Consider the following 26,103-nt stretch of genomic DNA (forward strand, 5'->3'; position numbering starts at 1 on the left):
CCTATGCAGTCAGGTCACATACTCTCGAGCAGAGGCACTGCTGTGAAGCCATGCGTTTGAGGCAGATCGGCTCTGACCACTCTTGCAGGAAGGACCAGAGATGCTAGTTTGGTGCGACTGGTCCTTAAACCACTGATCTATCATGATTTGATTATGTACCACCCCCCTTCCCCTCCTTCCACATTCACCCTTTGTTCCTTCACCTGACTACCAGGAGATAGATACTGTGTCCCAAATAACACCATATTCTCTATTTATTGCACTACTTTTAGTAGACACCATAATCTCAATACCCTCAAGGGCTGCTCTGTTGATTGAGAGTGTGGTCAGGAGTACACTGTACTTACTGTACTTTCTAATTATTGGTGCTGTTCACTCTTGGACAACTTCCCAAATGATTCAATGGAGTTGTCACGTTCATTGTACGGAGGAGACCAAGGCGCAGCGTGATGTGAATACATGTTACTTTAATGAATGAAGAAACACTAAACAAACTATACAAAATAACAAAACGAACGTGAAGCTATATAATACTAGTGCAGACACAGGCAACTAGACATAGACATACATAAACACCTAGATGGTAAACAACACCATAAACATACAAAACCCCTAGACAGTACAAAAACACATACATCACCCATGTCACACCCTGACCTAACCAAAATAATAAAGAAAACAAAGAATACTAAGGTCAGGGCGTGACAGTTCCCCCCCCCCCCCCCCCCCCCCAAAAAGATGAGGACTCCCGGCCGCACACCTAAACCTATATGGGAGGGTCTGGGTAGGCATAAATCCGAGGTGGCGGTCCTGGCTCGGGATGTGGACCCTGCTCCACTTCACACTTACTTAATGTCTCTGGAGCGGGAACCTTCACCGCCGACCACAGACTAGAGGATGCCACTGGACTGATGGTCGAGTCTGGAGTGAGTGGCGCCTCTGGATTGGAGGAAGATTCTGGCGGATCAGGACTGGAGGGAGACTCTGGCGGATCCGGACTGGAGGGAGACTGGCGGATCCGGACTGGAGGGAGACTCTGGCGTAACCAGACTGGAGGGAGACTTTGGCGGATCCGGACTGGAGGGAGACTCTGGCGGATCCAGACTGCGACCCGTCGTGGTAGGTTCCGGACTGCGACCCGTCGTGGTAGGTTCCGGACTATGACCCGTCGTGGTCGGTTTCGGACTATGACCCGTCGTGGTAGGTTCCGGACTATGACCCGTCGTGGTAGGTTCCGGACTGTGACCCGTCGTAGGAGGTTCCAGTCTGCGACCCGTCGTAGGAGGTTCCGGACTGTGACCCGTCGTAGGAGGTTCCGGTCTGCGACCCGTCGTAGGAGGTTCCGGTCTGCGGCCCGTCGTAGGAGGTTCCGGTCTGCGGCCCATCGTAGGAGGTTCCGGTCTGCGGACTATCGCCGGACGCTCCGGACTGGGTACTATTGCCGGACGGTCTGGACTGTGTACTGTTGCCGGACGCTCTGGACTGGGTACTGTTGCCGGACACTCTGGACTGTGTACTGTTGCCGGACGCTCTGGACTGGGTACTGTTGCCGGACGTTCTGGACTGGCGAGGCACACTGTAGGCCTGGTGCGTGGTGCCGGCACTGGTGGTACCGGGCTGGGGACACGCACCTCATGGCGAGTGCGGGGAGAAGGAACAGGGAGTATTGGACCCTGGAGGGGAGGAGGCACAGGACATACTGGGCTGTGGAGGCGTACTGGAGGTCTGTAGTGTAGAGCTGTCACAACCCGTCCTGGCTGGGTGGTTATACTTGCCCTGCAAATGCAGGGCGCTGGCACAGGACACACAGGGCTGTGCAGACTCACAGTACGCAGAGCCGGCGCAGGATATCCTGGTCCATGGAGGTACACTGGAGACAAGGAGCGCTGAGCCGGCACCCTCCTTCCTGGCTGGATGCTCATTCTAACCCGGCCAATGCGAGGAGCTGGAATAGAGCGCACAGGGCTAGAAATGCGCACTGGAGACACCTTGCGCATCTTTGCATAACACGGTCCCTGACCAGTTACACGCACCCCACGGTAAGCACGAGGAGTTGGCTTAGGTCTCCGACCTGACTCAGCCAATCTCCTCATGCCCCCCCAAATTCTTTTTGGGGGGGCTGCCTCTCGGGCTTCCGTGCTAGCCGCATACCCTTATATCGTCGCCGTTCTTCCCGTGCTAACTCCAACTGCCTCCATGGTAGGTGATTCTCTCCTGCCAGTATCTCCTCCCACGTCCAGGATCCTTTACCTTCCAGTATTTCGTCCCAGGTCCATCTTTCCACCAAGCGCTCTTCCTCCCTTTCACGCTGCTTGGTCCTGGTTTGGTGGGTTATTCTGTCACGTTCCTTGTACGGAGGAGACCAAGGCACAGCGTGATGTGAATACATGTTACTTTAATGAATGAAGAAACACTAAACAAACTATACAAAATAACAAAACGAACGTAAAGCTATATAATAAAGGGGAAGAAACAGGCAACTAGACATATAAATACATAAACACTTAGATGGTAAACAACCCCATAAACATACAAAACTCCTAGACAGTACAAAAACACATACATCACCCATGTCACACCCTGACCTAACCAAAATAATAAAGAAAACAAAGAATACTAAGGTCAGGGCGTGACAGGAGTTGCCAAAATAATGTCTCTGTTTGGCAAGAGGTGCAACACTGGTCACATAAAAGGACTGACTAGACTGAAACATTGTGGTTAGATTAAAGGACTCTGTGTATCTATGTTCTAATCTTGTCTATTGTGAGCAAGTACGATTCTGTGTGGCTTGGACATTAGCAGGGTTTTATTTAAGCTATTGTTGATGCAACAGAGTTCACTGGGGTCCAAAATGGTTTTCTGCAGAGCTCATTACATTATGGGCAGACTTCAGTTTAAAAAATGTAGCTTGGAAAATACAGGATGTCTGTGGCTGCTTGCGTTCTCTGGGTATTGTAGAGTGGTCTACAACTGTCCTGTCAATGAATGATCTATGATTTTCACATTTCAATGACACTATTGAAATGTGACTCGTCCCTTGACAGTATTAATTACCATACTAAACAGGACAGGTAGAAAATCCGTGAGTGTTGGCGCCACAGAAATATGATTACAACTTTGCCTCACATAAAGCTCTGCATGTCTCACCAACAGCAGATATTGTAAAACAACAAATTAGAATATTCAAAATTGGGGCAAACCAGTAGTTCTGGATTAAATGCTCCTTGATTTAGTAATGGTTGTGAATGCCAGTAGCTGTTACATAAGTATTATTCACATAATTTACCAAAAATAAATAGAAACCCTTCCAAGAATGATAGGATGCTCATAAATACAAACAAGCACATGGACAGCATTTACTAATGAAAAAGTTATTAAAGAGTAGTGGAATATTATATGATGCCATTCATTTTTGTACACAGGTGACACCCAGCACAAGTCGGCTGGAGGATTTATGCAACAATGACAGGGTTGTTTTGCAGCTACTGTGACAGAGCAGAGAATCAGATATGATTCCAGAATTAAAGCCTGTCTCGGATGTCAAACGGCATCTAGAGGAAGAATACTGGGTAGAAATTACCTGAGGCCTATAAGCATGGCTGAGTCACTGAGCACAGCGAGAACCAACATAAAAAAAACAATGGAACTGCCTAGCCAAAACGTCAAACATGCCTGGCATTTGAACAATAAACCACTGAAGGCTCGTCCTTAAAGAAGGACAAACACTACTCTCTCAATGAATTAATTTCAGGACGTTGTTACCTGCAGGGGGCAAAGTATGGCGGGAGGAGCTATAGGAGGACTTGCGCATTATAATGGCTGAAATTGAATTAAATGGAACGGTTTCAAACACATCAAACATGGAAACCACAAGTTCTATTAATTCCATTCCAGCCATTACAATGAGCCTGTCCTCATCTAGCTCCTCACACCAGCCTCCTCTGGTGCATACTAGCCTTTTTGTTATTCATTGAAATTTAGTTAATCACACAGTCGTCATTCAGTGTAAATTATCAAGGCCGGGATTCAATCTAAGAAACATTCTGGAGCAGTGCACTAGACAATCAACATTGCACCTTTTAAAGAGCAACTGCCCCTAAAAACAAACTTGTCATTTAGAAAATGTATAGTCTCATCGATATGAGTCAGAAACATTAATTCTACTGTAACTATTTAATACAAAGTGTCATTAAAGACTGTCTCGTCTGAGATTAGTTTTTATAGGGCTCCCGAGTGGCGCAGCAGTCTAAGGCACTGCATCTCAGTGCTAGAGACGTCACTATAGACCCTGGTTAAATTCCAGGCTTTATCACAACTGGCCTTGATTGGGATTCCCATAGGACGGCGCATAATTGGCCCAGCGCTGTTAGGGTTTGGCCGGGGTAAGCCGTCATTGTAAATACACATTTATTCTTAACTGTGACTTGCCTAATTAAATAAAGGTTAAATTAAATTAAAAAAAATACATGAGTATGTGTCACGACTCCCACCGAAGGTGGCTCCCCTGCCTGCTCGGCGGTCGTAGTCGCCGGTCTACTAGCCACCCCTGATCCTCTTTTCCTTTTCTGTTTGTTTAGTCTTATTAGTTCCACCTGTTCCTTTTGTGTTTCTTGATTTCTGGTCTATTTAAGCCTGTTAGGCTCGCCTAGGTTTGTGCGGGATTATTTTGTGTTCTCTGTCGATTGTGGATGTGTTTTTGTTCTCTGGATCGTTTGCCCTGTGTTTTGGGTTGGTCAGTGTGTATGCGCCCTGTGTTTGGCGTGACCGTTTTCTCCGGAGTATTAAATTATTATGAAACATTGAACTCTCTGTGCCTGACTCCTAACTTTCACTCCTAGTAACCCGTGACAGTATGTCACAATTTAAATGAAGGTTGCAATTAATGTTCATGGGACAACATGTAAAAATTGACTTAAAAACCTCAAACATCTATAAATTGTAAGAATTCATATACAAATATTGAAAGCATTTATTAATAATGAGAAAACAAAAAGGTGTGCAACATGAAAATATTGTCTCATTTACATTGTGACTTTCCTAGTTAAATAAAAGTAAAATAAAAATGAATAAATAAATAAATCATTTATTGATGGTCCCTAACTAGCCCCGGAGGAAGGCTATCCAAAGTTAAGCCAACTTTGCCACGGTCGCACAGCTAAAGCTAATTGGCTAAATAATTGGCCTAACTCTTCCCATGTGGGAACACACACACACGAGACACCCACATCAAACTACACCCCAAAACCAACTCACGTTTGAATTCAGTCATGGCTGCTAGAATTTCTTAATGAACCAAATCTAAAACAAGGCCAAATCAGGAAGTGCAGTCACCCTTTTCCACAATGTTTGCAGATATTGCATTCACAGTAAATTTCCACAATGTTTGCAGATATTGCATTCACAGTAAATGCTGCGTATGGTAAAGTGTGCTGCTGTATAACATGCCTTGCATATAGCCGCGGGAAGTAGGGGTGCTGTAGCATGCTCAAAAAATGTTATAATAATAATAAAAAATTAAAAAATATTACTAGACCTGGATTAGCAGACAAATATAGTCGTTTGTATAGCATGGGCAAAAAAAAATAATGCAGCTCCGCCAATGTTGTTGACCATGACAATAAACTAAACCTTAAAAAATGTAGATGGTGTAAACTAGCTTTTGTGTTGATTTGGTCCCCCATGAATAACATTTGTGTAGGCCAATGCAATGCCCTGGTCTCTGAGCTTTAAACAAGCTGTGGCTTGCAGGTTTAAGAGTACCATAACTTAGCCATTTAGGGGGTTTTGCCTATCCTTATTTGAGGATTTTGCATCCTCTTTCTTGCACAAACATTTGACAGCCTAGCATTTTCACATTTGTGCCAGTTTTGTCATTTCCATTTTCACGTTGTCAAGAATCTAATGAGTTTGCAAGATCCAGTTGAAATGCTAGCCTACAGTTGCCCTGCTCTATTTGTTACCCTTCATGTGTTACCCTAAATGTTGTCCCCAATGCAAATGCAGATGTTCTACAGTAAATTCCTTGCATTTTGCAACTTGTATCAAAACTTACTTGACTGTCTTGCAATGTTAGAGAAATTTGAAAATTGCATGTAGCCAATCGCATTGTGTAGTGTGACCCAAAATGGCACTTTTTTAACATACTACACTGTACATACACAATAACAATCTTGTACTGAACCAAACATTGCAGTAAGCCTGCAGGTTACAATTTCCCAAGGTTGCAAAAAACTGTTGAACTGCTCTACGTACATACAAAAGTTGGAATGTTAATACCGACAGGATCGGGATTACTTGGAAATAACAAACATTTCATTGCATAATCCCCACAGGCTAAACAGGGGCAGTGTTGGCTGATGAACTGAGAGTTATGTGGTGTTGGAGAGGCCCTTAAAGACTTGGATCAGACAATGGACCTGCACATTGTAAATCTTAGCTGAGTTTCTTCTACTCCATTCGCTCTATGGAGTCCCATTGAAATTCCATTGGGAAAGGGACCTGCCGGTAACTAGGTACAGAGGCCAGGAGTAATCCAAATGCTCCTGGTCTGCTGTTACTACAGAAAAATCTGTTTGGAGGATTTGCCAGTGAACGGACACAATGTTCACCTAATCCTTTAATTGGATTCTGCATTAGTATGAGTGACACTGTGCCATAGCACAACTGCACTGCAGATGCTGGCATCAGACAGTAGTTGGTCAAAATGTGACACAAAATGAGCCAGCATCCGTGTCAAAATCAAATCTTTGTTAAGTATTTGGCTCCCCTTGAAAATAAAGTATTTTGCAACTTTGGAAAGAAGGATATCAGATCTTCTCCATTATGCAATGTATGTCAACACGAACCCATTTCCCCCTGAACTTCACAGATGGTCATTTGCTCATTTGCCAACAAACTGTCACATCACAACCTCAGTCGTTAAAAGCTTAAATTCGTGTTAATCTAACTGAAGTTTCCAGTTTCCAGTAGCTATTACAGTAAAAAAAATACCATGCTATTGTTTGAGGGGAGTGCACTAAACACTTTTATCATGACAACTGGTTTGATACATTCCCCTCTGAAGGTAAATAATGTACTTACATTCAGTAATCTTGTTCTGATTTGTCATCCTGAGGGTCACAGAGATAAAATGTAGCATAGTTCTGTTTGATAAAATCCATTTTTATATTTAAATGTAGGAACTGGGTTCCACAGTCTATACCCCTGCTGTGTTTGATACACACAGGAAACTGTTGAGCGGGAGTAACCCAGCAGCGTTGCAGTTCTTGACACAAACAGGTGCGCCTGGCACCTGCCACCATACCCCATTCAAAGGCACTTAAATATTTTGTTTTACCTAATAACACACTGAATGGTACACACACAATCCATGTCTCAATGGTCTCAAGGCTTAAAAAGCCCCCCCCCCCTTCATCTACAGTAAACTGATTGAAGTGGATTTAACAAATTACAAATCAATTAGCTATCAAAGCTTTCACCTGGATTCACCTGGTCAGTGTATGTTATGGAAAGAGAAGGTGTCCTCATTGTTTTGAACACTCAGTGTATATTTACGCACTAAAATACCATGTTAGTGTAAGCGGTGTTTGAAAAGACTGCCTGAAATTTCAGCCCGATTTGGTGGGATGGATTTTTGGCCTCCCATGGTGACATCACCATGCGTTAAACAAGTTAATAGACCAATAAGAAAGAGAGTTCCAAACCTCTCTGTCAAAAACAGCACATTTTCTGTTTTCACCTCCCCACTCAGACCACTCCCAGACAGTCCTAGCAGGTTTTAATCAAGGAACTCTCTGTACTTTGCTCCGTTCATCTTTCCCTCGATCCTGACTAGTCTCCCAGTTCCTACCTCTGAAAAACATCCCCACAGCATGATGCTGCCAACACCATGCTTTCACCGTAGGGACGGTGTCAGGTTTCCTCCAGGCGTGACGCTTGGCATTCAGGCCAAAAATATTAATCTTGGTTTAATCAGACCAGAGAATCTTGTTTCTCATTGTCTGAGAAATTCCAAATGGGTTGTCATGTGCCTTTTTACTGAGGAGTGGTTTAAAGGCCTGATTGGTGGAGTGCTGCAGAAATGATTGTCCATCTGAAAGGTTCTCCCATCCCCACACAGGAACTCTGGAGCTCTGTCAGAGTGACCATCAGGTTCTTGGTCACCTCCTTGACCAAGGCCCTTCTCCCCCGATTGCTCAGTTTGGCTGGGCGGCCAGCTCTAGGAAGAGTCTTGGTGCTTCCAAACGTCTTCCATTTAAGAATGATGGAGGCCACTGTGTTCTTGGGGACCTTCAATGCTGCAGAAATGTTTTGTTACCGTTCCCCAGATCTGTGCCTCGACAAAATCGTGTCTCAGAGCTCTCCGGACAATTCCATCAACCGCATGGCTTGGTTTTTGCTCTGACATGCACTGTCAACTGTGGGACCTTATATAGACAGGTGTGTGCCTTTCCAAATCATGTCCAATAAATTGTATTTACCACAGGTGGACTCCAATCAAGTTGTAGAAACATCTCAAGGATGATCAATGGAAACAGGATGTACCTGAGCTCAATTTCGATTCTCAAAGGGTCTGAATACTTATGTAAATAAGGTTTTTCTGTTTTTGCTTTGAAATTATTGGGTATTGTGTGTAGATTGATGAGGAAATTGTTTTATTTATCAATTTTAGAATAAGGCTGCAACATAACAAAATGTGGAAAAGGTCAAGGGGTCTGAATACTTTCCAAATGGACTGTACATGTGACACGTTAGGCTGCTGCTGGAACGCTAGGCGGATGATTGGATGTGATATGCTATTCAGCGGAGCAAACATTTCGAAAGTGAAGGCGCGGTGTTTGAATGTTGACATGGAGGTGGTTGAGCAACACTGGGCTGAACAATGACGGATGGAGATAGAGGTACTGAAAAATAGTAACAGAGAGAAAGAGGAGAAACAGAGCAAGCGAGAGAGAAGGAGACAAATGGAAGTCCAGAAAAGAGAGAGAAAGAAGGGGAGTGAGAGAGAGAAAGACAGATGCAGAGAGAGAGAGAAAAAAAGAGAGAGAGTGAGAGCAAAAGATGGATAGGGGATGTAATACATTTGTGCAGCCCCATTGTGCCGGGGGAGTTCTGCTGACAGCACTAAACCACACCCAGTTTCCCACATCGGCTTTCCTATTGGCTGATCCACAAAATCCCAGCAACAGCCTGCTCTCTCTCCTCCCCTCTCTTTCTCCACAAAGGACTTACCAGTGAATGAACTGAGTCAAGCACAAGCTGTTGAAATCGTAAATGCCTCTCTCCGCCGATCTTTATCACCCAGAGCAACCAGACAGACACCGACGCCATTGCAGTGCACAGGAGAACCCTACCCTGGGTGAAGCTACATCAATAGAGCATGCTACGTAAGGAATATACCTTCTCTTCAACAAAACAACAGACTCCACTGAACTGAGAGTCTGTTTTTCCATTCAATTCTCCCCAGAATTATTCTATTTTCTCATTCTAGGACAGCATTGCTCCTCTCCTCAGCGACTACCCTCGAAGCAGACACTCCCACAACACACCAGGACACCCCAGTCTGACCAAACAAAAGTTGTGGAAACCTATCAACTTTGGAGAGAAGCCTATCTTTACGGCCGGATATACGGTGGCCTTCCAGTGCAGAGAGAGAGTGACATTTGGGGAGAGAAAGAGGGGATTTGGGGATTTTTCTCTCTTCTGGTGGGTCTGTGAAAGTCTGTCAAGACGCCGCGTGCCGTGCTCCGCGTGAAGAATGCCCAGGCGAGGATGGCCAAGCCGGCTGAGCCAGCACCAACACCTGGGCTCTACATGGAGCGCTCGCAGAGTCGGATCAGCCTGTCGGCCTCCTTCGAGGCCCTGGCCATCTACTTCCCCTGTATGAACTCTTTTGATGAGGACGATGTCGGTAAGCAGCCTAAAGGTGCTAGCAGCAGCCTCCACGGGCCTCCTCATTCACTACTTCCATCATTTCCAACTTCACTGCTCGTGGGCTTCTCGTAGTAGCTCATAATTGTTGTGACAGGTTGGTAGACAAGGTTGTGAAAGTTTGTGAGAGGAGCATGGTTATGCATGTCGGTATCCCTCTCTTGAACTCAATTCAAGTGTATTTGTGAGTCTTATGGTTTAGTGGTGGTTTGCATGTCTAATAAACCATTTGTGCAGATATATTGATGTATAATGAACATAGCTTCTGATCAAATGTTGCCACGATGTAAGTGTGTAATACATTTGCAAATGGCTGATGGGTGACTGTTAACAACTCCAAAATGAATATTATAGGTGTCACCCAACTTGATGCATTGCAAATATTAGAACTGCCATTGTAATGTGGAGCTTTGAGCACAAAGCAATTCAGTCTCTCTCTGACTGAGAAATGATTTATCCACCCCAATCTCATTATAAATGGCTGGATGCATAAGCACAACTATTCCCATGACTGCTGCCAACACACACACAAAAGTTGGCTACTTTAACTACTATCAGATGGACGCATGGAAAAGAGAGTAGTAGTTCTGTGTCTGAATGGCAATTGAAATGCTAATTCCTTTGTGATTTGACAAACTACACTTCTCAAGTTCAACACCCACTGATTACAGGTTCATTTCTCCTCTGTTGAGTTGAGCCACAAATATGCCCTCATCATTTCACTTCTCATTCAATCTATCGCTGTCATTATATTTAGGCTGATTTGGACTCTCCCTGGTGCACATTGCCAGCCAAACGTGTGAAGGTGAGGAGAATTGATTGTGAGATCACTACTGTCGCTGTTTTATCTCATCTCTCCTCCTCTCTTTTCACTGTGTATGTCTCCATCTTCCCCTCTCTTTTACTGTGTGTTCTGTCTCCGTCTCCCCCTCTTTTTCACTGTCTCCATCTCCCCCTCTCTTTCATGACTCCATCTACCCCTCTTTCACTCTCTCCATCTCCCCCTCCCTTTCACTGTCTCCATCTCCTTCTCTCCCATTCGCTTTCATTGATTATCTCAATCTCCATTATCTCCTCAGTTTTATGTCTCTATCTCCCCCTCCCTTTCACTGTCTCCATCTCCTTCTCTCCCATTCACTTTCATTGTATATCTCAATCTCCATAATCTCCTCAGTTTTATGTCTCTATCTCCCACTCTCTTTCACTGTATGCAGTGCCTTCAGAAAATATTCCTACCCCTTGACTTTTTCGACATTTTGTTCTATTACAGCCTGGATTCAACATTTATTAAATTGCTATTTTTTTTCTTTACGAGGAATTTAAAAACCTCTGTGGTCTTTGAGGTTGAATCTGTGTTTGAAATTCATTGCTTGACTGACGGACCTTACAGATAATTGTATGTGTGGGATACAGAGATGAATTCAAAAATCATGTTAAACACTATTATTGAGATTGAGTCCACACAACTTATGTGACTTGTTAAGCACATTTTTACTCCTGAATGTATTTAGGCTTGCCATAACAAAGGGGTTGAATACATTTCAGCTTTTCCTTTTATATACATAAAAAAAAGAAATCTAACATATTTCCACATTGATGTTTTGATGACACAAAATCTTAATTTATTCCATTTTAAAGACACAACAAAATGTGTCAAGGGGTGTAAATTCTTTCTGAAGGGATTGTACAGGTATACAGTATCTGTATATGTCTCCTGTGGGGATCTGCATGTGAGACAAAGTGCTACCAGGCCAGACATCACATCTCCCCAGCTAAACCTCACCGCCAACAGGAACAGCACATCAGACTGCACCTCCCCATCAAGCTCTAGCTCTACGTACAGTCAGAAGAGTCACACACAGCAGCCCGTTGTCACAGATTTTTCACAGATAGAAATCTCTGTGATTTCATCATCAGCCCTTCCATGCTAGTATGTCATTACACTCGATTAAATGGCAGACGTTTTATTACATGATTGAATCCTTGCATGTATAGCTAAAACCCATGGTCACTGATCTACGTATATAGCCTACATGTATTATATGTTTCTCTATTTCAGGATCTCATCCGCTTTCCATAACTCGCATCTCATTAGACTTAATCTTGTCAGACAGCAGACATAGACTTTTCATCATGGTCATTTTCTTGCGTGTACTGTAAGAATCACCGGAATAGAATGCAGCAGGTGAGCATATGGTAGTGATGCTACTGTGAAGCTAATGCTGGCAGAATGCATTGCTGTGGCTATAGCGTAGCGAACCTAGTGGTGCTGGGAGCCAAAGAGGAGGATTATTGCCTGTTGAGACATGCACTGGCACTCAGCCTTGATTACAGCTTGAAAACCATCGCTGACCCCTGTCACCATGTCTCAGCCAGGGGAAGAAGTGAATAAATATGAATATACTGTATTTGGGAATATATCTGGGGCCCAATTGTTACGAGCAGCATTTTAATGCCAAAAGTGAGGAAAATGGGGAACAAATAAAAACAGAGTGACGGAGGAAATTAAACGGTCATGGAAAGAATCCTGTTTCATAATATTTGATAATGTCATATAGATGCAGTACTATATGCCATTTCATATGGATGAGGTATGCTTCTAAATCCACCAAATCTGTCAAATTTGATTTGACATAAAAGTAAAACAGCAACTCTAAATATCTACAAATTAACCTTACACAGGAGACGAAGAACGCTGTGACGTTTCTAACAGAACATGAAACAACAGCAGAAACCAACAACATTGGACTAATTAGGGAAATAACCCCAGGGCACCCTCCTACTAATACCTACCATAAATCAATTTCTAAGAGGAGAAATTGGGCACAATATAGAAACACACATTGATGAAAAAATGAAACAACTGTTGTATTGGTTGTGGTGATCTATAAATGTGCAGGTAATGACAAAGCTAATAATTACACATCAGTTATATCCAGAGGAAACTGAACATTTTATGTTGTTCAATCAGTCAGGTCTATGTTTTAGACAGTGCTAGAACATGGAGGAAAAAAGGTTCGCTTGGCGGCCATGTTGGAGAGACAACAACAGAAAAGTCAACAATAAAAAGTTTATTTGCAGAAAAGTAGTTCTAGTCAGTGGTGAAAAGAGGCAATCCATTGAAGAACATACTGTACATTATATCTACCGATTCCTGTGATATTTTGCATTGCATCGTTTTTCAGTGTCGGTAGAGTTGATTTCCTTAAGGGTGGGCTTAAAAATGAAATAATCACTTAACAACCTAGTGATAGTGTTATTAACTGTTTGCCATTTATGCATTCAGTAACTTTGTTTACATATACTCTAACACTTTGCACTAAGTTGTTCTTATATCTTTGTAGTATAGCAGTAACAACACTAACATTATTAACATCTTGTTTTGCACATGGGCGCCTGACTGTCTGAAAGTGGGGGTGAAAACTCTTGGTGGTGCACCCAGACTATTTTTGCATTTTAAATGTTTTTTTCTACACTGTTTTTCTTAACCCTTTAGACTTGTTCCAGTATACGGGTTGAAAATGGCAGATTTGGGCACTGATAAATGCCTAAATTGGAATGTAGAGGCTGTGCAGTAACATGCTATACATCAAATAAAATAAAATTTGATTGGTCACATACACAGATTTAGCAGATGTTATTGCGGGTATACAGAAATGCTTGTGTTCCTAGCTCCAACAGCGCAGTAGTATCTAACAATTCACAACAATACACACAAATCTAAAAGTAAAATAATGTAATTAAGAAATATATAAATATTAGATTGAGCAATGTCAGAGTAGCATTGACTAAAATACAGTAGAATAGAATACAGTATATACATATGGGATGAGCAGAGCAGTATGTTATTTAAGTTATTATTAAAGTGACTAGTGTTCCATTATTAAAGTGGCCAGTGATTCCAAGTATATAGGGCAGCAGCCTCTAAGGTGCACGGTTGCGTAACCAGGTGGAAGCCGGTTAGTGATGGCTATTTAACAATCTGATAGCCTTGAGATGGAAGCTGTTTTTCAGTCTCTTGGTCCCAGCTTTGATGCACCTGTACTGACCTCGCCTTCTGGAATGTAATGGGTGAACAGGCCGTGGCTCGGGTGGTTGATGTCCTTGATCTTTTTGGCCTTCCAGTGACATTGGGTGCTGTAGGTGTCCTGGAGGGCAGGTAGTTTGCCTCTGGTGACACGTTTAGCAGACTGCACCACCCTTTGGAGAGCCCTGGGGTTGCAGGCGGTACAGTTGCTATACCAGGCGGTGATATAGCCCAACAGGATGCTCTCAATTGTGCATCTGTAAAGGTTTGTGAGGGTTTTAGGGGCCAAGCCAAATTTCTTCAGCCTCCTGAGGTTGAAGAGGCGCTGTTGCGACTTCATCACCACACTGTCTGTTTGGGTGGACCATTTCAGATCATCAGTGATGTGTTTCCTGAAGTCCATGATCATCTTCTTTGTTTAGTTGACATTGAGTGAGATGTTATTTTCCTGGCACCACTCTCCCAGGGCCCTCACCTCCTCCCTGTAAGCTCTCTCGTCATTGTTGGTAATCAGGCCTACTGCTGTTGTGTTGTCTGCAAACTTGATGACTGAATTGGAGGCGTGTGTGGCCACGCAGTCATGGGTGAACAGCGAGTACAGGAGGGGGTTGAGCACGCACCCTTGTGGAGTCCCTGTGTTGAGGATCAGCGAAGTGGAGGTGTTGTTTCCTACCTTCATCACCTGGGGGCGGCCCATCAGGAAGTCCAGGACCCAGTTGTACAGGGCTGATTAAGACCCAGGGCCTGAGCTTAATGATGTGCTTGGAGGGTACTATGGTCTTGAATGCTGAGCTATAGTCAATGCACAGCATTCTTGCATACTGTAGGTATTCCTCTTGTCCAGATGGGATAAGGCAGTGTGCAGTGCGATGGCGATTGCATCGTCTGTGGATCTATTGGGGCGGTATGCAAATTGAAATGGGTCTAGGGTGTCAGGTAAGGTAGAGGTGATATGATAGAGGTGATATGAACCTTAACTAGCCTCTCAAAGCACTTCATGATGACCGAAGTGAGTGCTCTGGCTCTGCGATTCACAACACTGTATGGGTTTTGATTGACAGCCATTCTGAACTTGAGCATGACAAGAAGTTGCCCCCATCCCTCCCGCTATTTCAGCAATTTCTGCAAATTTTTATTGTCTGAGTGAGGGAAATGCCATAAATTAAGAGGACTCCATGTATTTTGAAAGATGAGACATTGAGAATTATAGTAAATACTGCTTTGATGTCATACAAACAAGCCAAAAACCTGTGAGTCGAGATGTGCACTTCACATTTCCATATCATAAAACTCAGGTAATTTACAGTGTCAACATTTATGATCAATATTATGGAGTGAATTTGCCATGGCAAAATTGGAGGAATAATATTGTTTTACCCAAAATGGATTTGAATTAGAATGTTGTACATGGTAGGTTCAGAAAAAACATTTTTAAATTGTACATTAAAGTTGTCATCTTTTTTTGTCACAAATAATGCAGTCACAATAATGCAGTACAATTACAAATGTGACTTTGATAGATCTTTTAACAATTTTCTTTCTAAATAAGGCAGTGTAACATGTGAGGGCATTGAAAAAGAACTGTCAACTTGAAAATGCAAACTGGAGTTTTGCATTTCAATTTGGTAATTGATTATGTTCACATAAAATATTGCAAACATATTATGCTATATAAATATCCATAACTTGCGGCCCTGAATCTGCAATAGAAATAATAAAATGTTGCTCCGGTAATATGGGTCATATTTGAACAGTTTGGGCTAGAGCTGGGTTCTCCAACCTTCTCTTTCATAAAAGCTACTTCATACTAAAACATGTTTTCGCAAGCTAATCATATACAGCTTGCATATTTTGTTATTGTGTAGGCCAAATTTGATGACTAAAAACAAAGAACATTCATAACTTAATTCCATTTTGGTTCTTAAAACCACACATTGTTTTTACAAAAATCATTCTACTGTAGCCCACATTGAGAATCTTGCCTTTTTAAGATGAGAGAACAAACTGGTTTGAACAGTCCCTGCAGGACAAGGCTACTATCAATTATTTTCCAATTATTGTTAAATTGTCGTTCTGTTTAATAGTGGCCTCTTGAACAATAACCACCGTGAGTAGGCTACATATCTGTCAACAAATGCTGAAGAAACATCATAATCATGAAAATCATTAAAATAATCATTAATAGATGTCAAAAAGGCAGAATGCTGTTAAATGCCTGTAAACAACTTGGGAGGAAAATTATTTATCTGATTTAATGATGTAATATTAGGCCTAATATCACTATCTACTTGCGAGCTACTCATTGACAGCCTGCGAGCTACCGGACAGGCAGTTTTCTGCTCAGGTGCAACCTTTGGTAGGCTGAAGGATGGCTACTCAGAGTCAGAGTTTGCACTACAGTGAAGCCTAATCAGACATGCCCATGCTCATCATGGTTCTAACAGGCAGAGTGAAACGATACAATGAATTTGCTGGTGGTGCACGCAGCTCAAATTATATGTAACAGCACCTTTGGACCAACACCATCAATAAAAATTTAACAACAGCACAAAAAAATGTATAAACCATTTTATTTTGCAGGTGCCTTTTCATTTTAAACACCAGTGGTGCAACTAGAGCTTTTTTTTAACCAGGAAAGTCAGTTAAGAACAAATTCTTATTTACAATGACGGCCTAGAAACAGTGGGTTAAATGCCTTGTTCGTGGGCAGAACAGCAGATTTTTACCTTGTCATCTCGGGGATTCGGCCTAGCAACCTTTTGGTTACTGGCTCAACGTTCTGGAATCTGTTCATTTTTATATCACATATAAAATTGTCATATCTATAGTATTACATTACATTACATTACAAATATTTAAAAAATGACAGATTTCCCAATGGAATATGATAATCTGCAAAACAATAAATTTGCACCCTTATTTTGAAAGTGGAAGTGCAGCTGCTCCATTGGCTCCATTGCTCAGGCGCCTCTGGTTATGCAGCAGACGGCTAAGTGCATCACTACTGCCTTCATGACACCTAGAATTACTGTTGCGGTAACAGAAATGCCTTGGCTTTTCGTGGTCAGTGAGATTGATGGTGCTTCTTGGGCATGTTATGTTACGGTGCGAAAGGTTGTGAGTTCATGCCCTGGTGCACTTGACTCAAATCACACAGTCGGGTTTCATCTGACTGTTGGGGTTGCTGCTAGATGAGGCCAAAGTGTGGTGGATGGCTAAGTGCATCACTACTGCCATCCTGAGACCTAGAAGTACTGTCATCCAGATTCAGAAATGCATGGTCTTTTCTGGGTCAGTTTACAGTTATCTCCATGTTCACTTCATAGCCTCATGGCATGAATGAATAATCTCTCTATTGGGTCCTCAGCTCAACCAATGCCTCAAAGGTCAAGTATCTATTACCTTTCCCAAGGTCAGTGTCTCAGCTGTGTTCATAGGGTCCCATAATGGACTACATGTAAGAAATGTGTATTCAGATCCAACCCACCGCACAACCTTCTCCCAATGTATTTAAAGTATAATCTTTTACTTCAAATGTTTGTGTTTACCACTCGTATTGACGCACTACTGAGGATCTATATGCCAAGCCTGTTTTCTAGCGCCTCCAGGAGAGGAACTGGGATCTATTGAAAAAAATCTCAGAACTTCCTAATGCTTGTTACCACTCCCTCACTGTCAAGCCTGGTTTGATGCTGCCTCTCAAAATATTATTGAGACTGAGAGAGAGAGAGAAATAGAGAGAACGATAGAGAGTGAAATAGACACTGTCTCGAGAAATGTAGTTCCCATACCTATGCACTTGCAGTCTGCATTGTATTAAACAATGAGGAATTAATGTTGTCAAGTTGTCATGTGTGTGTAGGGGGTAAATATCCCTTAGCCCCTAATGGATTTTGAATGAAAAAATATGTGTATCTGAAGTTACTCAGTGGTAATGTGACTTTTTTAAGGCTTTATCAAGTGTATAATCCTTCCACGATTTATATAATCTGTCACTATGTATGAGATTTCATCCTAGAGCAATCCTCAAAAAATGGCAAATCCATATTTGATTTACACAAACATGAGATAGATGAGATGAAGTAACCCTGTTAGCAATCTATTGATGTTCTCTTGTTAGCCATGTGAAACCCATTCATGCAGCTTGCCTGCATCAACCCCTCCACCTCCTCCTCATTTCCTTGCTTGCTTTGTTCCAGCTAATACAATGCTGTGGATATGCTCAAACATGTGTTCTATGAAAGCAAGGTCTGTACAGAACAAGCACTGATCTGACCTTTAAGCAAATGTGTGCTACAGCTACACCTCCCCATTCAGAGCTAGCCTATAACAGGAGCTGTGGAACATGCAGATATAAATATATGATGTAGAACAAACATGCCTCTCTTACATGTAGAATGAGGAATCATGTTGGCCCTATTCATGACATTTCTATCTGCAATGTTCCGCGTTAGCCTACTGAATGTGGCCCAGGACTGTGTGACAGACCTAAATCATATGTTTCTCTTGGCCGTCTATTAGGATGACTGCTTGCTTTGTTTTAGGCATTTACATAACATGCTCTTATCGGCTTTGCAAAATGGGACTACTTAGGGCTTAACACAATGAGCCCATCCCAAACCCATTGGCCTTACTGCAGCATTGTTATTAGGACATCTGTATCCTCCACATCAATGTCAAGTTTCATTTCTAGTGTATTATGGGATGTTATTACTCATGGTATTTGATTTAGATGCCATTGACCAGAATGACTATATCAAGTCAGACAAGTTACAACAAAATAGAGTTGCACAGGTTGGGAAATTGTAATATTGTGTATGGAGGAGTTCCAAACAAAGGATCAGAGTCTGTTTCATCAGAGACATCTGAAACCCTGTGTATATCCTTCATCAGATGTAGGATTGCATATTCTGTTCAGTGACTTTCAAACTTCATGACCTGGGTCATCTGATCAAACCATCTAACACAGAAGACACCCCAGAGGCAGAGTGGTCTACAGCAATACCCTGATCTCTGGCAGACCATTCCTTGAAATCATTAGGGATTGATGAGTTACAGGCACCACCAATCCATCACCTGCTTAATGGTTCATTAATGGAAGAGTGAGTAATGGAGTGCTATATGATGGCCCAATCAATGATCAGAATTAAAAAGAGCATTGATGACTGGGGTTTGGGATCGATAACAGGTGATAGGAATGGGGATAGGAATGGTACATTTAATTATATTAAAACATTAGAAAATATCCATTTCACAAGCCATTCTCTGTGGGAGGAGAAGCAGATACAGATGTTGATAGAGATAGTGATAAAACATGTTGTTTCTGATGCATGAGTTTTTGAAGATAAGAAATACAATGTTCAGTTTCGTGAACTTAAAAAACTAGAATGTATTTCATCAATCAATGGGATTTTCACACCACAGGCATTTACAAGGCCTGGGCCTGTTTTGTAGTGTCGTGTGTTCAAGGATGCCAAGGAAAGCCCCAAATATCCCCAAATATTTGACAAATAAAAAATAAAGATGATAAAATAATGTATATATTTTATGTGTTTTTATTATGATCCTCATTAGTGACTGCTAGTTTTACTGGGATCTAACACATAATGAAAAATACATTGCAGACAAAAGACTGTTTGGATAATTTTCCTTCAATTCACAAGTGCCTGAATCATATATTTGTGCCTCTGGCCTGAGACGATATGTTCAATATGTAGCCTACCTAGGCTCATGTCAACTAACTAGCTAACTTAGCTGGTTCATTGTTTCCCATGCGACATAGTTAGGCTTGCAAGCATTTAAGCTAGGTAGCCTATGACAACAAAAACTAAAAGTGTACTTTATGATAGAGCCATAGACCGTTTTGCCAACCTGAAAGTGAGGAGGATGGCATTGGCGTTCAACTAGTCTACAAGTAGTCCACACACACACACACACACACACACACACACACACACACACACACACACACACACACACACACACACACACACACACACACACACACACACACACACACACACACACACACACACACACACACACACACAAATCAGTCCCATGGACAGCCACACCATATTTAGGAACATTGAATGGACTAAATAGTTTTCAGTATTTTTAAGTTTGTTTTGTTTGTATTAAATTAAGCATATATAGCCTTGTTTATTTGATGATGTTTAAGTTGAAATGGTGCTGGAATAGCTGTGGCAGTGGACTTTGTGCTGACTTGCAATAACTCCGTTGTTCTAAATCAGTAGTTGTTTAGTAAACTGTTGAAAACATTAAGTTGCTTGACCATGCGATATTTGCTTTGTGGACTTCACTGGACAGATATATCCAAGCCTTTTGCCTGCTTTACTTGATTAATTTGTTGAATTTCCGTCGAATTGTTGCTTTATTGTTCAATTTCTTTTTGTAATGAAACACAAAACCGCCACTGTGTGACTGTTGTCTTTTTGTTGTCTTGGCCTTATTGTATATCATGGTGGCGTATGAACAAATGGGTTAAAGAGCAAAAATCGCAATTATCACAACATAGGCTTGGCTTGGCTTCAGCAGTGATTTTACCCATGTACCGCTACTGCTATCTTGTGAACCATTTAATAAGCAAAATTATCAGCAGGTGCTTTAAAAATACCCCTTCTCTCCCTTTCCCTGTTTCAAATGTATGTGCTAAATTAATTCAGCCAACTTAATCAATGTGCTCTATTTCATTTATATCCCCACACTAGGGACCTCTGTAATGAGACCTACTTGTACATGTGCTACATTAGACTGGACACCAAAGCTATCAATCTGGTTCACATTGATGGGAAGGTATGTGTGTCATACGGTCCCGATTCTTGTCTTCATATGCAAGCATTGTAGATTGGTGGTTTCCTAGAGGCCTCTAAGTAAAGACAAAGTCTTTTCATGTAAAAAAAAAAGCAGATGCTTGAAAACAAACCTATGTTGAAATGACAAAACAAGGTAATCAGCTGAAAATGCATTGCTTTCTGAGTCTGTTTTTTAGTGTACATTTCTTACAGAGATTTTAAATGTATTTAAATACTGTATACATAATCAATTTGTTATATTGCTGCTATACTAAACAAAAATATAAACACAACATGTAAAGTCCCATGTTTCATGAGTTGAAAAAGATCCCAGGAATTTCTCTCAAATTCTGTGCACAAATTTGTTTATATTCCTGTTAGTGAGCATTTCTCCTTTGCCAAGATATTCCATCATCCTGACAGGTGTGGCATATCAACAAGCTGATTATACAGCATGATCACTACAGAGGTGCACCTTGTGCTGGGGACCATAAAAGGCCACTTTGTCACAAAACACAATGCCACAGATATTTAAACTTTTAAGGGAGTGTGCAATTGACATGCAGATTGCAGGACTGTCCAACAGAGCTGTTGCCAGATAATTTAATGTTCATAGACTAGAGCACATATAACATTGTACCAATAATGCTTTTTATGATGAGAAATCAATGAGCCTGTGTATTTTCCTTCAGTTTATAGCACTATTTTTAATGGCAAGTCATTTATTATACTACTTGCAACAGAACAGGTCTCTGTATTCAGGGTTTATTGAATGTTTATTGTCCCTTTCTATGGTATATGAATTCTTATTCCATTTGTACTGTACATCTGTCTCAACCTTGCAAGAACCATTATATTATGCACCTGCTGTGCATAACACTATTGTTCAGCTGGATCTTGCTGGAAAGGTGAAATAGTGTTACACTCTAAGAGAGTATAAGTAAGACATAATGATCCTTCTCTAAAATTTTAACAGGGTTAAAACATTTTCAAAGCCACGGGACACACTTCCAGAATGTCTTTGGTGTGGTTTCCCATAGCAACAACATCCTTTTCATACTTCTTGTGGCAGAATGTCCTTTTTCAGACAAAGCTTTAGAGAAGTTGTTAGGACAGCATGCTGCTCATTGCTTTTATATAATACACTCGGGTTGATATGGTTTCAGACAGCATGTACAGGTAGTATATGAAATGTGTCTAAGATTCAGGATTTGAATGCTGAACATGATTTTATTCCCATTCTTAATGAGTGGAATTTGGTTACCTGCAGACAGGATGCGTATCAATGCACAATTATTTGAAACCAGTCTTTGAGTAACCCCAATATGCCTATGTTTAATTTCCCAGTGAACAGCATGAAAATAGCAATGTTCTGGAGTTGCTATGTAAGACTGGGCCATGTACAGATATCACAGTTATTTTACACGCACCAAATGATCAAATCTCAATAGTATGATTATTGCACGGAAGACTATGGACCAATTCTCTGTATCTTTGGGTAAGGTGTCTATAGTGTTCAGTACTGTACTGCATGGTTGTGAGACAATGGCACAGTACAAAGTTAACATAGACTAGGATGACCTGCAACTGATACTGCACTCTGTCTGCTCCACCAGGTTGTAAAAAGGGGACATTTTCCTGTCCTTAATAATAGATTGACTATGTCAAAGACTTTTTATCAAGCCTGTTGGAGCACTCTATCAAAAAGTGTCTCTTGCTTAGAATGAGAAATGTTAGGTAGGCGAGGCTACTACTGTGAACATCTTGTATTTACTGAGAATTAGAAATAGAAAAAAAACAACCTTTGTCTCTATAACTAAAACTACCTTTGTCTCTATAACCTTGTACTTTGCACAAGGACAAGGTAGCCAATTTATTATTACCTTGACATTATGAACCGGTAAGGTTCCTCTTAATTCATTGTTATGCGTTGATGGACAGGAATAACTATGAATTGTTACTGTAAATAATGTGGCTGTGTGGTTGGCACTTGTTGTACAACAGTTCTGGCATTCTGTAGATTTCCAAATTAAAGTTTTGCACTGCTGTACATCAACAGCTCAATTTGGAAAAATTCTCCCTATGAGTTAAGAAATACTGCCTTTTGAAAAATAAAATCCCTGTTTTTAAATGTTGCTAGTGTGTTTGCAGTTGGAGGCTAAATCAAGGAAGTGATTCATGAGCTAGTATGTGGAGCAAACATTATCCTATTATTGATATAGCCTAGTATAATATTGTTTTGTTTTAGGTTTTGGAAAAGGAGGTTTGGGTGGAGATTTGAATGTAACATTGACACTTTGATGCAGGCTAAATCCTTACATAATAAACAAGATCATATGTGAAATGGACAGATGCACATAATGAACCTCAAATGACCCAATGGCACAACCCATCGACCCTTGCCACACAGGCACAAACTGGTTAAATCTATGTTGTTTTAAATAATTTGTCAACACCTTGTGATGTGGAATCTACGTGAAAAAGACATTGGATTTTAAAATATTAACTATTGTTTTGAGGGTGGAATTTCCAACACACTATTAGGTCATCATGGTAACCAATTTGAAACATAAACAAACCTTGTATAAAATATGTCGAATTTGTACCTTTGAAACAACAGCTCTTCAACATAATATCCATAATATCCACTATGGACAATAGGTTGGGCTGCACCTTCTACTGGAGAGTTGATCTGTCTACAGCTATGCCCTTGGTTTCCCATGCAGGGTTTTAACCAAGCCCAGCACTGCTTAGCTTTCATATTTATAACTGACTATTACCAATGTGCAATCCTGAGATTGATTGTTGAGAGATCTCCATTTAATAGATTTACCATTGCTATCGAAGTAATTCCAAAGGTTAGATTTAACAGAGCAAATTAAATGTAACCATACTTTATCAATCATATATCATCAATATTGCTATTTAGGCCTATATAGCATTTGGGAAGTCATCAATAGCTGTTGTTTAAATTCCAGGATTCAACTAAAAATAGACAACAGACAACAGACTTTCAGCATGCTTATAGGGAAAGACATTCAACAAGCACAGCACTTACACAAATTACTGATGATTAGCTAAGAGAAATTTATGATAAAAATATAGTGGGAGATGTTTTGTTCGTCTTCAGTGTGGGTTTTGACATCATTCATAGTCTGCTGCTGGAAAAACATATGTGTTATGGCTTTACACCCCCTGCTATATTGTGGATAAAGAGAGGTTGTTCTTTATAGAAGTCTCTCCAACATAATAAACAATTAATTTCAATCTTTACTAATGACACGCCACTAACTTTGAGGAAAGCCGGTGTGTCTATGTATGCAGATGACTCAACACTAAATCTTGTAATAAATAATATGAAATTTGAGCAAGTTGAGGTGACTAAACTGCTTGGAGTAACCCTGGATTGTAAACTATCATAGTCAAAACATGTTGATACAACAGTAGCTAAGATGGGGAGAAGTTTGTCCATAATGTAGCGCTGCTCTGCCTTTTTACAACACTATCAACAAGGCAGGTCCTACAGGCCCTAGTTTTGTCACACCTGAACTACTGTTCAGTCGTGTGGTCAGGTGCCACAAAGAGTCACCGTGGAAAATTACAATTGGCTCAGAACAAGACAGCACGGCTGGCCCTTAAATGTACACAGAGAGCTAACATTAATAATGTGCATGTAAATCTCTCATGGCTCAAAGTGGAGGAGAGATTGACTTCATAGCTACTTGTTTTTGTAAGAAGTGTTGACATGCTGAATGTACCGAGGTGTCTGTTTAAACTACTAGCACACAGCTCAGACACCCATGCATACCCCACAAGACATGCGTAACCAACTGAGCGTCACCAACAACACCACGTATAGTCTCAAGTTTGACGGTTGACAGCCCGCAGAACTTGTATCTAGCGTTGGATGTAATCCATATCCTGACCATCTGATTGTTGAACTTTACGGAAGCCCATTTTCACTAGAGTAGCTATTTCCCAATCAATATGTGCATTGCAAGTCAAGCCGGGTGGGCGGGGTTTGCTCCATTTCAACCATTCCATTGGTCCTCCTAAGGAAAGCTCTGCGGCCATGCAAATAGAAATCTCCCAGTCTTTTCCCAGACAACACGGCGCCACCACATATTAATAGGCAAAAGGGAGCATAAATTGATGACATAATTGTAATCCAAACCAAACCCTCAGGTAAGTCAGTTACCAAAATCTGTTTTGGAAGAGACGGACTTTATGAACAAAATTATCCTATTTACACTTTGTAGTAAATTTTTACACTATAATGAATGTTTCTGACTCATGTCAATGCCACATTGGCTGTTTAAAACCAGAGAGATTGGTTCCAAGGGGCAGTTGACCTTTAAGAAACAAACACATTCCTTAACAATGAGGTCCTTCATTAATAGCTTGACCTGCCCTAGATGCACCAGAGTATCAAGGTGCAGAGAGCTCTGCACATCATTCCATTTACGGGGCGCCAAAAAACGGAATGCAGAATTACTTAATTCTCTAGAGATCAACGGGACCTCTAGAGTTAGCCAGTGAAGTGTTACCTCTGTTTACCAAACATGTCTATTCCCTGTGTGAATTGTAGATGCTGAGGGTAGAAGGCTAAAGGGGATCCAGAGGAGCACTGAGACGGGACTGGCTGTAGAGATGCCCAGCCGCACTGTACGCCAAGCCAGCCACGAGTCCATTGAAGACAGCATGAACAGCTACGGCTCAGAGGGCAAGTGAGTACAGCAACATAACCAGCACCATTAGCACTTGGGGTGTCCACTGTCCACTGTCCCTTACGGGCGGTAAATCATTGGTAATTAATCATTTGATTCAATGCAATTCCCCCCTCCTCAAAAATATGTTTATCTGTTCAGCTTTTTGGTGTCTGGATATGCCGTTGATGCGCTCATCTCTCATCTCTCATCTTGAAAAAACTCCCATAAATCCTGTGGAATCATGGCACTGGCTTTCTCTTGGAAATGCAATGTGTCAAACTTCCCTCTCCCCAGTGTGGGCTGACTAATCTACTAGCTCACGTTTGATGTCTATATTTTGAACCTTGCTTTATTTAGTTTTATTTTTTTTATTTTTTTTAGTAGGGATTAGAGGATAAAACAGAGCAGCTATAGGCCATGAAATGCAGTTGTTGATTTGGGAGTGGACACATTATACCTCCAACACCTGCGATAGTTTGGTCATTTTATCAAAAGTATTAAGATGCATCCATTATGATGCATTTAAATACAGCGCATAATGGTATGAAGCAGATACGACTTTGGGAAATCATTGTAGAGTTTCCAAATTGGCCGAGAAAGGCCTTCTAATATAAACATTATA

At 41.3% G+C, this 26,103-nt stretch overlaps 1 protein-coding gene across 1 annotated transcript in view; it reads left to right on the plus strand.

Annotated features, from left to right (window-relative positions):
• The first annotated feature begins 9,229 nt into the window (after positions 1-9,229).
• rims4 (regulating synaptic membrane exocytosis 4) overlaps positions 9,230-26,103 on the plus strand; it is a 48,470-nt gene continuing 31,596 nt past the window's right edge. The window contains exons 1-2 of the mRNA XM_031824697.1: positions 9,230-9,910; positions 25,361-25,499. Of these exons, the coding sequence (XP_031680557.1) occupies positions 9,772-9,910; positions 25,361-25,499 (278 nt within the window). The 5' untranslated portion in view covers positions 9,230-9,771. The remainder of the gene's footprint in view (positions 9,911-25,360; positions 25,500-26,103) is intronic.

The sequence above is a fragment of the Oncorhynchus kisutch genome, linkage group LG5 (assembly GCF_002021735.2).
Source record: "Oncorhynchus kisutch isolate 150728-3 linkage group LG5, Okis_V2, whole genome shotgun sequence".
NCBI lineage: Eukaryota > Metazoa > Chordata > Actinopteri > Salmoniformes > Salmonidae > Oncorhynchus > Oncorhynchus kisutch.